The following is a 12,115-nucleotide window of genomic DNA, read 5'->3' as shown; positions in this document are numbered from 1 at the left end:
AAGGGTTGCTTCTTGCAGAGGGCGGAAGCTTCGGGTGTAGGAGCGATGGTAGGAGTGATATCCGCATTATGCTCGTCTACCTTCATTCAGTCTACTGTGCAGTCGAAGCGGTTGTAATTGGGCGCGAGCTCGAGCCTCCAGCACAGCCGCCAGTTGCAGCGCCGTTCACTATCGTGCTTCCTCTACCCATCTTCTCTCTACCAGCACCTTTGATATTGCCAGACCAGAGTAGAGCTCAGTACAAAAGCCAAGTGTTCACTGGCCAATGCAGCTGACGATGCAGCCTTGATGAAGATGCTGCACAGCGCCTTTCCTGATGCCCATGCTCATCTACATCATGCGCTTTCCTTACAATCGGCGTTCAGTTAACCAAATTCTCCACCAAGTCTACAAGCGCAAAGACATCCGCAGCTGCGATGCAAAGATCACGGCCTATGCGGTTGGCGTGCATTGACCTGACCTCCGTGGCTGCAGCAATTGCACAGCCTCGTCGCAGGTCGCTTTTATTCCGATCAATCAATTCAATCCCGAACATTGATGTCCTATCAGAAATTGAGTATGTGTGCGGCGCACACAAGGCTGATCCGTCAGATGGCGCTGCGGGGTTACGAGGCAGGCGCATAGATGGACACATCGGATGTACAGCCTGATTTGGGGGCGGCTGAGCGACAACCTTGAGGTTGGTCCCACGTCTCTTAAGCCATCCTACAGTCCTGCTCTTCCTCAAAACTCTCAAATCTGCCAGACCTTGAATTGCAAAACATACCCAGAAGTTATGTCGATCATATCTCCCCTGGCAGAAACAGCCGACAGCTACGATGGACGTAGAAAGAGGATTATGACTGGGTCAACACAAGGTGATTGGACGCCCATTCCGGAGATGGATCCAAACCGACCATATATCACTCAAACAGCAAGTGAGCTAGCTCTAAACTCTGGCGACTCGAACGACTCGGACATTGACAATGACGACAAATCGTACCTAAATGAGATGCCACATACAATGGAAAGTATGGCCAAGGGGAAACGCATGCTTCCAGTGTGCGATCGCTGTAAGCGCTTGCGCATATTCTGTAGAAATAGAGAGACGAAGAACCTTACGGCATGTATAGCCTGTACAAAGGAACACGCAGAATGCTCGTGGAAAGATATCAAAGCGAGCGAGTTGCGTCATGAAAAAGACGGCATTACACCCCCTAAGTCGCGATCGGCTACTGAGAATACTTCTTTGAAACCTTTTCCCGTCTTCATCTCGACGGGTGATGGCACATACTATACCAACTCAACTATACATCGACCCTACCTTCAGCCTCACCAGAATTCATCGCACGAACCATATCAAAAGCAGTTCGAGTCTGAGCACCCATCCACAGAGTGGGAAAATCCAGTCCAATGGCCACGTGTTGTAAACTCTCGACCGAAGCCGCAGTGTTGGGAGCACGGGTGCAACGGACGACAGTTCTCTACGTTCGCTAACCTTCTACGCCATCAACGAGAAAAATCAGGAACTTCGTCAAAAAGTTGCTGTCCTAAGTGTGGAGCTGAGTTCACACGCACTACTGCAAGAAACAGACACATGGCGCATGATAAATGCAAGCGACCAGTCGCGCCAGTCGACACCTATCCGCCTGCATCTGCGTATCTGGAGGATGATTATACACGTGACAGGGAGCTTCGCGGACCTCGTATCGTTCTAGTGTCGCCACATTCGAAGCCACTGCCATCGAAAGAAGATTTCGTGGAGAATAAGACTGATGAAGACATCAGACACTTGTCAGGAACTGGAATGAAACAGGACAATTTGATAGCGGACAAAGGAAACACGCAGGCTCGCGCTGAAGAAGTCCATGTTAAGGCTAAAGGTATACCCGGCATCCTTCGCAAACCTACCGAAAAGTTTCCTGAGGACCCCGAACCCATCCGCGAGGGCGTTGCACCCCACAAGGACGCCTTGAAGGGAAAGGACATTCCTGTCGGTACGCGCTGGACAAGAATCGATCGTCGTCTAGTTAATCCTGCCGCTTTAGAGGAATCTAAGGAACGTTTCGAAGAGCGCATGGATTGTGTAATAGTTCTGCGTGTCTTGAGAAAAGAAGAGATACAAAAACTCGCCAATCGTACGAAAGAACTCCGGATGGAACGCGAGGCCCGTGAGGCCTATGGAACTTCATCCATCGCTAAAGATGCAGATGCCAACCATGGATCAGAAAAAGATGAAATTGAGCTGATCCCGTCTATTACTGTCGAATCTCGATCCAAGGATTTTCACCGGCCTGACGAGGACACTCATAGGTGGCCGGAAGTTCCTGGCGAGCTCCTGAGCAAAAGTGATTCTGAACGAACAAATCGCCAGTACACCAAATCTAACGAAGAAACGGAAAGCAGCATATACGAGGCGAGCGTTGCATCTGTACCAGAGCCCCAGGAAGCCAATCTTCAGCAGTCACCAAACGGCTCTCAGACTAGTCCTACGTTTGAAGACTTGGAGCAGGCAATGAATCTAGTTCATGAGGATCAGGACTTTATGGAGATACAGCGTCAGCCTTTTGATGCTCGGGACTTCTATGAAGAAGATACCACAGATGATGAGGAAAGTGACGACAATGGCATGCTTCCCCGCGCCAAGCAGCGACGAACTGCCTTCTACGACTATACTGTAGAGAAGCAGATGAGCCACGCTGAAGCCAAGCAATTCTATCAACGGCATCAACTAGAGACGCAATATGGAAGCTCACAAGCGGGAGACGCAGACAACAATGTCGACGAAGAACAAGGAAATCTTGATGGAAGGCCTGTGTCTCGGGAAATACTAGCGGAGGTAAAAACTGCTACAGCCGTACATGATCCACAAACAAGGTTGCCAGATACGGGTATTGGACTTGATGGAGAAGAGAAGGGAGCAGCCGATGGAACCGTAAGAATTGTGCACATAGAAATCGAACCAGTTCTGCCGGTAAAAAACCGTGGCTTCGTCGACAGCTGGTTGGATACGACACGCACGGGTGAAAGTACTGATAAGAGTGTTGAGTGGGACTACAATGACAGCGCGTCCGGACCATCTTCTTACGCAGCATCGGTGGCCTCACTCTTTTCGGTTGCTTCTCTAGCATCCTCGGCATCAGATATATCAAAGGGCAGTGGCTACTCTGCAGTTCAGATTGCAACAGCTACGAAGGTACTACTCTCAATTTTCTACGAAGACGAAGTGCTGTTGTCGTTATATGAGAGTGCTATAGGAAACCCGAACATCGGACCCGAAAGACTGGAAAGGAATTTACGCCGACTCTTTCGAGCATACGCCAGCCTTTTAGAAGGTGAAGCGACTGAAAGACTAGAGCATCTAGCATCGCGGCTTGTGCACGCAAAATCGGCTTCCCTAGCACAATCTGTTGTCGAGAAGTTGAAAAATGATCGTGCAAGCACGCAATTACCTCCAAGCGAATGCGACAATGGGAGCTCTGGCGAAGAAGATGATGATGGTATTGATTCGCGCCCAGTCAACGAAGACGCTTTCGAGGATTTGGTGACCTTTCGGGAATTCTTGGTCGAGAGCGAAGCGTTCGAAACTTTCCGTAACCAACTGCATGCATTTGTAACACCCAATCCACTACAAACAGATCGAACAGAGATGGTCGCAAAAGAGGCGTTAGGTTGCGACCAAAGCATTGCTAAGAACGATGTCTCGAAGCCGCCTGCTCCGTCCGAGACGATGTCGTCGTCCTGGAACGAATGGATCAAAGATATCAGCCAGGCTTTGAGTACGTCTTCCAGCGGAGCATGTCAATATCTTCTTACTGCTATCGGCCTTTACCTTACACTGGATGATTTGTTCCTTACCAAAGACCATCTATTAGCAACTATGGGACTTCTCGAGCTAGCGCTGGACCAAAACAAGACTCGTCTGCGCTGGCGATGTGTAAGTTTCCTGTTCACACTGAAGTCTCCACGGATTATAATGGATTGCTGACCGCTTCATAGAGATGTGGTGACTCCATGTACAGCGACATAATGGAGCTTCGCGAAGGCGGTATAGCCGAGCTAATCGACCATATGCAACGTTCTTCTGGCGCCAAAGTGCACGCAACACCATACAGCCACCAATCTGGAAATCAGCAGTACATTGTCCCGCGCCCTGACCGATGGCTTCGGAGCGCAGTCACCAAGATAGGTTCGACATTCGGAGGGTCTTCGAAGTCATCGTCATCATGTCTTCCACAACACAACGCACCATATGCAACAACCCCTTGCTCGACTTCCAGTACCTCAACTCCTCAGAAGAAGATACTTCACCTCTCAATGTGCATGCACCGCACCCGACGCCGTAAGATAGTCAAACAAGACCGCGTCGAAGACATCACCACTGATCGTACACTATTACGCTTCCTCCAGCAGCAGTATACCGCCCATCGCGGCCGCTTTCTCAATATCGCGCGTCTGAAAACCGTACAACGCATCGTTTTCGTCAAGTTCCGGCTCCCAATGGGCGGCAGCGTCGATGTGCAACACCACTTGTACTGTATTGCCGACCCGGCAAATTGGAAGTACTGCGAGTGCACTCCGCCCCCAAACAAGGTTGGTGTGGAGTATGAGTACTCTCCTAGCCCACCCAAAACGCACCCTCCGATTCCCCCAGAGTACCTGGCGAGTCTGTTCACATGCGCTACGGATGTTCATGAGGAGGATGACTGGATTCTCAATCAATTACCAAAACGCATGTGTGGTATTCTCCAAGGCCAGAAGGGGCAACCGGCGGAAGGATGGGGGATCTACTTTCTCGAGGGATGGGATCGCGAAATCATCTCCCTACTCATACTCTTGATATTCGTTGTCGCAAGCTTACTATTCGGCGTTCTCTGGTGGAAATTCCAGTTTGACCTACAAGGCGGATTTGGTGTCTCTGCATACATGATTGCAGTTTGTACGATTGTCATTTCCATTGTCGTTACGCGGTTGGAGAATAAGGGGTGAATCTGTGTATGCTAACTTTCAATCATTGAGAGGGTTAGATTAAGGGACTGAAGAGTGTAAAATATCATGGTTCAGGCGCAGCGTTACTAAGAAGTTGTCGTTGGGTAGCTTTGGTACGTGGGTTTGAGCTTGGGACTAACGCAGACAATGACAACAATCTCACGATGACATCGTACGGGAAGTTTGAAACTTGATGATTGATGTTGATTCATATCAATGTATGCGAAGCTACCCAAAACCTCTCAAGCCGCAGAGGGCCAAAACTGTAACAATGCTATAGAACAAACGCCGTTGGGGGTATATATAGTACCCAGAAAACTTCCCACAAGATGGTCGTATATGTCATTATAGAACCTTTCGTGTTCTCACTCCCACGAAACACTCCATCGCTCCGTCCACAACCTAGACGCGCGACCTAAACGGCTCATAGGCAGTCGGTGCTCCCATCTTGGGCGTCTCCTTCTGACTGCTAGGCCACTGGTGCATCTGATGGCCGCTCTGACCAAAAGCCGGGCTGGCAACCCTCTCATACGTGTACGGTGTCTTCTCCACCACCATCTTCTTGTGACTGCTCTTTCCGCTGCAGCAGCATACGCTGATGAGCCAGAAGAAACCAGAGCCGATGGAAAAGGCGACGGCGAGCCAGAGGACGGAGAGCATTTGGGAACCCATGGATGAGCCGATGTTGTAGGGCTCGAGGACAGTCTTGAAGACGCCGGTTATGGTGCCGTAAATTGCTGTTGCGGTTGCAGCGGCGAGGATGGCGAAGATGGTTTGTGCCTGTGGGTCGTTAGTGAGGATTTGGAGGGGAGGGGAAAGAGAAGACTTACGGTAGAGATGACAGTAGTAACAAGGCTACCCCATCTCGAGAAAATGGCAAAGAAGCCAACCACGAACTCCACAGCGGTCAAAACCAGGGTAATAACAAAGGCCCAGTTCATCCATCCAGCAGCCTTCTTGTATGCGTTCATGCCACTGTCATATTTATCCCCAAGGACCTCCTGGATGTTGGTGTTGTTCATCTGCCAGATAGCCAGGGGATCGAAGTGGAACTGGAATTTGCGCGCAGAGCAGTATGTGATGGTCTCCTTGCCGGACTCCGCATCGCGGTCGCCCTCGCAGTAGGAGAAGAGGCCGACTTGGTAGAAGTCCTTGAGTTCCTTGGAGGAAAGCTTGCCTTTCAGGGCATCGAGGAATTCTTTTGCGCTGTCCGGCGTGATGCCGTCAGGGATCTTGTCGGCGAGGGTATCGGGGTCGGCCGTTATGTTTCCGGTATTCGCCTGTCATAGTATTAGATGTGCTCGGGTATGAGACTGCGAGGAGACATACCTTGAAGAAATATAGGTCGCGCCCCAAGGCTGTTGTTGGTGCATTATTGCCTGACCAAGGTGTTTGGCCTAGCATGACAATGACGAAGCATATTAAAGATGCGAGGGTAAGGCACATAGGCGTGAGGATACACGCGAAGCGCCCGACTTTGCCCATGTTTGCGGTGGTTGTTGTTGTTGTGGTGGTGGTGGTGGTGTTGCGGTGATGGTAACCAAGCAAGGCTGACTGATGTCACTCAGGAAGCAGCGTCAAACGACTGGTGGGTGGTAGCGATTGTGAATCCGCGGTCGTGGCTGGGTCACCCGTGGATATGAGTAGGTAAACAAGAGCTAAATGTCAAACGACGGAACGATGAGTGTGTAGACAAGCCAATGCGGGTCGCCACGAGCTTTTGTACAAACTGCTTCAGCTGAAATGCGCAAGGCAATGTGCCCAGGCGAAGGGGGCTGAGCGGCGACATAGCTGGGGACTGGGGGTCTGTGCGCGGCGGGATCTAAGTGGCTGATCCTGGGTTAGCGTTCACCAGCCTCAATGGGCTTGCGACAGTTATGGCATGTGCTGGTCTGAGAGTGCTGACACAACTATGCTCATGTAGGATAGTAGTGTGCATGTGGTGTTGGCGTAGAAGCACTGCCGGTGAGGGTGCGTGTTGCTACGCCTTGAGCACGGTGTTATATCGGTCTTGAGGCCACGCAGGTACCATTTGTGAAGCTTCCATGAATGTTATAGCCACATACAGCAGTCACTACTTGATGCATAATCCTGATATTCCAACATTGCATTTTCGACGTATCCAAGACTGTGCCAAACAAACACACGATTATTAAGGTACAAAACCCTCATATAGCCGTTTCAGCCCTCCAGGATACCGTCAGCTCGGCCCAACCCCACCCGACGAAAGAACGCAAAGCGCGGAAGAACGACGGCAGTACTTCGCACAATTACCAAACACCACTGCCTTGGGTCCAGACCTAAAATCCACCTTGGAAGGCACTTGGGCAAAACTCTTCAGAGGCACAGTCGCAGAGCCTCATAGTTCCTCGTCACCAAATCTGAAGTTTTGCTTGGCGAAGAGGGCCTGACTGTCGTCTCACACAAGTCACTCCAATTCCTTCGAATGCTGGTTATTTTTAGGTCATTTTCCCTGCGCTGGATACACTAGCCTCTTTGGGGAAAGAGCTGGAGAAACGAACGGCCCGCCTGATGATGCTGATCTTACATGATTCGTACCATTGTTCATTCTCGTGTGCAAGCAAAATCTTGGAGATGAAACTGGACGTAGTAATACATGACGTTTGCTTTCTTGCATCATGAATTTCTTCGTCTGTTTGACGTTTGAAATGTAGGTTTCGACAATAAAGGGTGGACCCTGGAGATCTCCTTCCGTGTTCTTGACCAGCCTGCGTACTCTTAACGCGCGTCCCCGCAAATCCTTCACCTACCGACTTTGATCAGCTTTCACCCTAGTCACACAACCACGCAAGTTGTTGGGGTGGGAAATGGTGGAAACGGGGCATGTGGTTTGCAGAAACATCGCCAATCTTGGCTCTGATTTTCTATCTCGCATCCTATCGCACTAATCGTGCAGCAAGCCCTGTATCTTGGGCGTTGTGGACGCGCGTCAACCCCTCTTACACACCACCACCACAACAGCTCTCTGCCACGGATCCCCACACCGCCCGTGTGCAACACATCCTTCTCTACAAAGGTGCCAGCATTGCGACGAATGCCTGAAACGTGAAGCTCATACGTCGTGCGTACAAGTACCAAAAAATGCTCGTAAACATACAGAAAAGACATAGGAGATATTGCAAATCGTAATCCAAAATGGCAAAATGGTATAAACAGTGCCGCAAAAACCCCGCGTGCACACAAACAAGTCGAAGTGAAGAATGCAGTGAAGCAACGGAAAATCCGTCGCCAACGTGATGCCAAATAAATGATAGGAAAAGCCTCTGCTGAGGTAGGTTGCAGACATTAAAGGTTATCGCTTATGTCTCTTGGATATTGCGCCAGGAACGCCAGCGCAAATGAATCGAAATGACGATGAATCCCAGGCTCTATGTTTGTACAGGCGGGAGTGTCGTCCGCGTAACGAATGTCGCGGGGCCATGTTGGAAGGGTATCTCGACTTCTATCGAGCTCTACATGCTCGAGAACTAGGTGCGGTGCACTGTCGCGTGACTCGGCTTACGTTGTAGGCATGGTGCGATGGAAAGATACCACGTGTGGTGAATCGAAGGTGGGGGTCGCCAATGCTTTCAACGCGGGTGCTGGTTTCGAGGGTCTTGCTGGTTCTGTTGCTGTCCCCCTTCGCCGCGCGCTCGTATCCATTGGGCGTTGCCGCTCATACGACCTTCTAATGCCTTTTGGGCATCTGGGTCTAGGCGGCGAGTGACCTGAGCGTTGATAATGTCCTCGGGCCTGAGTTTGCTGACGGCGTGTGCAATGGATGAGATGACGCTGGCACGAAGCTCCTTGGCTTCGCGGATGTCTTCGCCTTGCAGGCGGAACTTGTCCTGCTTGGACATGTTGGCGCGTCGTGTTGCTCGAATCTCGTCCATGATGTGGAGAAGGACTGCCTCTGGTGCGCGATTGCGCTCGGCAGCGTGCTTGGCGTCGCGGACGTATCGGCGAGTGACGTCCATGGCACCATCAGCAGAGAAGGCGATGCAGTATGAGAGCTTCTTGCCCCAGCCTGAGAATTCTGTTAGTAGATGAAGGATGGGTGTTGAAGAAGCAACGTACCATCAGTGTATAACCGGGGCTTGTCCCATGCCTCTTCGCAGGCGTCTACATGCACCCATCGCTTACGGTGCACAGAGTAGACTTCGGTCCAGACGTGGTCCTCTGCGTTCCAAACCCAGCGTACTCTTGAGCCGACAGCGCGGCAGAGCATGCTGAAGCAGTTGGCCCACTCACCACATCGACCTTTGCGGGTTTGCAAAAGGACAAATGCGTCGTTGTATCGTGGGAAACGCTCGTAGTTTTTGCAGCCGTCGTGCGAGCATTGGTAAGCCTCGACCTGGTTGGCGCCACGGGCTTGTTCGTCGGGTAGTGGTGGAGTGATGCCAACGGCAACGGTTGGTGAGTAGCATCTCGAGCAGGGTGGGTTGTTGACCCAGGAGAAGAAGGATCGCTTGAACCATCGGAGTAGTGCACGGACGACGCAGTCTTGGTAGCCCCAGGCAGCCTTCTTTCCCATGCTCTCGCCCTCGGCCTGCAGTATTTGACTCTCCTCCTCGGCCTCGTTGTAGATTTGCTCGAGCGGGATGACGCGAAGGGCCTCGTCGAGGAGTCCGGGGTTTTCCCATCGTACGGGCATGTTGGAGAGCGAGTGCAGCATGTTCTTGAAGCGGAGCGATCGCGCGTCACGGGGCGCCTCAGGGACGAGCGGAATGTTCCTGATGGAAGCGTACGTGGGCGGGGCAGACTGCGATGGCGGCGGCTGCGGTGTTCCAAAATCCCTCGGTGCTGGTGACGAAGAGCGTGAGTGAGATGACCGTGATGTGAGTTCGTTCATGCGCTTTGTGCTGAGGACCTGGCGAAACTGCTCCGTCATCTCGGCGGCCAGCCTGTCAGTATCGACATGTTGTTGTTGTTGTTGTTGTTGTTGAGCGCGGTGGGCGCTGTTGTTGTATTCCATCGTGGGCGGGTGCGAGCTGCAGTCGCAGTGTCGTTGTGCGCGGTGATGGGGTGTGCAGGTGTTGGTGGGCGGGTGACGGGGTGTCGTTGGTGTATAGCGTGGTCGACAGGCTGCGGATTGGCAGTGCACAGCCCGATGATGGCAGCGGCGCAGCAACGAGATAGCCACAGGCAGATATTCTGGGAACTCTGCTGGTCGTGGGCGCGAAGAGATGGGATTGTCTCTACTCTCTCGTTGCAGGCGGCAATGCAGCGCTGGATGACACGGTTTTGGTCGTCGATAGGTGGTGGAGTCGTAGGTTGGACAGGTGCGGATGAGGGTAATTGATTGAGGGATGGGGCAAGACGACGACGACTCGCGCTTACCGCAAATGGACGGGTTGACGCGGCCCTGTCGCGGCTTCCACATGTCTAGAACCCACAACACCCACCACCCGCCCAAAAGCCTTGCAACCACGCAACAACAGTCAGATCAGCGTAGCATCATCTCTGATTACCATCCGCCTGCGCATCAACGCGTTACCTCCGTTGTCGCTCTCCGCGTGTACAGCTTATTTCTAATCTGATGCCTTCCACGTTGCTTCTGCCCTCTTCTGCCATTTCTACTGTGCACTCCCCAACGCAGGGGCAGGCGACGCTTCGCTAAGCGTGGCAGATTCGCACTACAGCTTGCGCAATCTTCAGTGAACCACTGTACCCTCTAGAATCGATTGGCTTGGCATCAGCGTCGCAATCACCACTCGTTCTCGCCCTCAATGGTTTCGTGCGTCGTGCCAAGCACACTTTGCTCAGTCTCGAAGCTACTCAAGCTTTGCTGGCGTTAAATTTCAACTATACGTACACCAGCTTACGGTGGACTATCATGGACTACTCCTTTGGAGTTGCTCAATCATTTTGTCCTCACGTTGCCATGACGCGCCCTTGCCGTATTACGTTATCGCTTTCTCCACGGCCCGCTGCGAGAAGAGCTGCGTTGGCGCTACTCCCTACTGCTGTACACGTCTTCAATAGTACAATGGGTACATTCATCTCGCGAGTTTCGCGACTGCACGCGAACGCGAGCGCTCCGTCTTCAATCTCCCCTGTCCTTTGTTGCTTCCTCTTGCGGCTACCTTTGCGGCGCGCCTTAGTGGACTAGTGGAGACGTTGATCTTCGCTAGCCACGCGTCCGTCTACACCCAGACTCCACCATCACACTGACCACGACCGTTTGACTATCAAATTTGCAGCAATTGGTGGAGAGTTGGCAACAACGCCACCATCCTCTCCAACACTATCGTGAAAGTCTTGATGCTTTTTGCAAGTATTTGCATTCAAGTTAGGTCTTCAGTCGCCTCCTCAGCTCCCTACAAGGCGCAGACGCGGCACGGAGCTTCTATGTGGCGTAACTCTCGGAGATCGACTGCAAGTCATAACCCGATTACGACGTATGCGACAGAGCATTGCCTGCCTCATCATTAGATCCCGTACGTGCATACGATCTTCCAGAACTAACTGTTCCATTGTCCCGCAATCCTACTCATGTGCAAGGCTGAGCAGTTGCCGTCTCAAGTCATACAATCTTGCCTGCACGCTGGTGGGTAAAGAAGAAACAGATATATCATCAACACCTGCAGGCAAAGCAGATTACAGCCAGCACGCCAGTGTAGTGCAAAGACCTGAGTCTACGCGTCCACGCTCGAACGCACTCGAAACATCACCCTTCATTGGTGACTCTGACAAACACGATATTCGTACTGTGGAAAACCGATAACGATTCCGACCCACACCTGCTTTTTCCTTCGATGGCCTTCTAGCTACCCGTCACCGCTTCTTCATGATTCAGTCCGGGATGGTCCGTTGGTGAAGTTCAAGGAAGTATCTTCATCCTCGCCTCCACATTCCGTCTTCATCATGAAAAACGTTACAGGGGACGTATACTCAACGATTTTCTACAAGGATCCTCCGGCGACGTTGTCGGTCTTTCATCGAACTTTCCGTGTCAGTCAATGATGAATCACTGGGTTGCGACTCGGGTCTCAGAAAAGCCGCAGCACGACCGGGGAAGCTGACGTGGACCGTGGTTCAAATACACACCCAACGTACGTAGCACACGGTAGAGTACGTGTACCACGGCAAATACTCGCAGGATACGTGTACCTCGAGCGCACGCCTTACGCCCGGAGGCCGCACG

The 12,115-nt window shown here is 51.9% G+C and overlaps 3 protein-coding genes across 3 annotated transcripts; 1 reads left to right on the top strand and 2 right to left on the bottom strand.

The window, feature by feature from the left end:
- Positions 1 to 1,576: 1,576 nt before the first annotated feature.
- Positions 1,577 to 4,968, top strand: ALTATR162_LOCUS9233 (uncharacterized protein; the record flags this gene model as incomplete). The annotated part of the gene is made up of 2 exons (XM_043316866.1): positions 1,577 to 3,916; positions 3,979 to 4,968. The coding sequence occupies 2 exons, from the start codon at positions 1,577 to 1,579 to the stop codon at positions 4,966 to 4,968; spliced, it is 3,330 nt and encodes a 1,109-aa protein (XP_043172801.1).
- Positions 4,969 to 5,370: 402 nt separating this feature from the next.
- On the bottom strand, positions 5,371 to 6,453 carry ALTATR162_LOCUS9232 (uncharacterized protein; the record flags this gene model as incomplete). Its single annotated transcript, XM_043316865.1, has 3 exons — positions 5,371 to 5,748; positions 5,799 to 6,248; positions 6,298 to 6,453. The coding sequence occupies 3 exons, from the start codon at positions 6,451 to 6,453 to the stop codon at positions 5,371 to 5,373; spliced, it is 984 nt and encodes a 327-aa protein (XP_043172800.1).
- Positions 6,454 to 8,558: 2,105 nt separating this feature from the next.
- On the bottom strand, positions 8,559 to 9,943 carry ALTATR162_LOCUS9231 (uncharacterized protein; the record flags this gene model as incomplete). The annotated part of the gene is made up of 2 exons (XM_043316864.1): positions 8,559 to 8,995; positions 9,046 to 9,943. 2 exons carry the CDS (start codon positions 9,941 to 9,943, stop codon positions 8,559 to 8,561), a joined length of 1,335 nt encoding a protein of 444 aa, XP_043172799.1.
- Between the last annotated feature and the right edge of the window lie 2,172 nt (positions 9,944 to 12,115).

This window comes from Alternaria atra (assembly GCF_907166805.1).
Source record: "Alternaria atra isolate CS162 genome assembly, contig: 29, whole genome shotgun sequence".
NCBI classification, from domain to species: Eukaryota; Fungi; Ascomycota; class Dothideomycetes; order Pleosporales; family Pleosporaceae; genus Alternaria; species Alternaria atra.
Note: the sequence above shows the minus strand (reverse complement) of the source record. Positions and strands in the feature narration are given on the sequence as shown.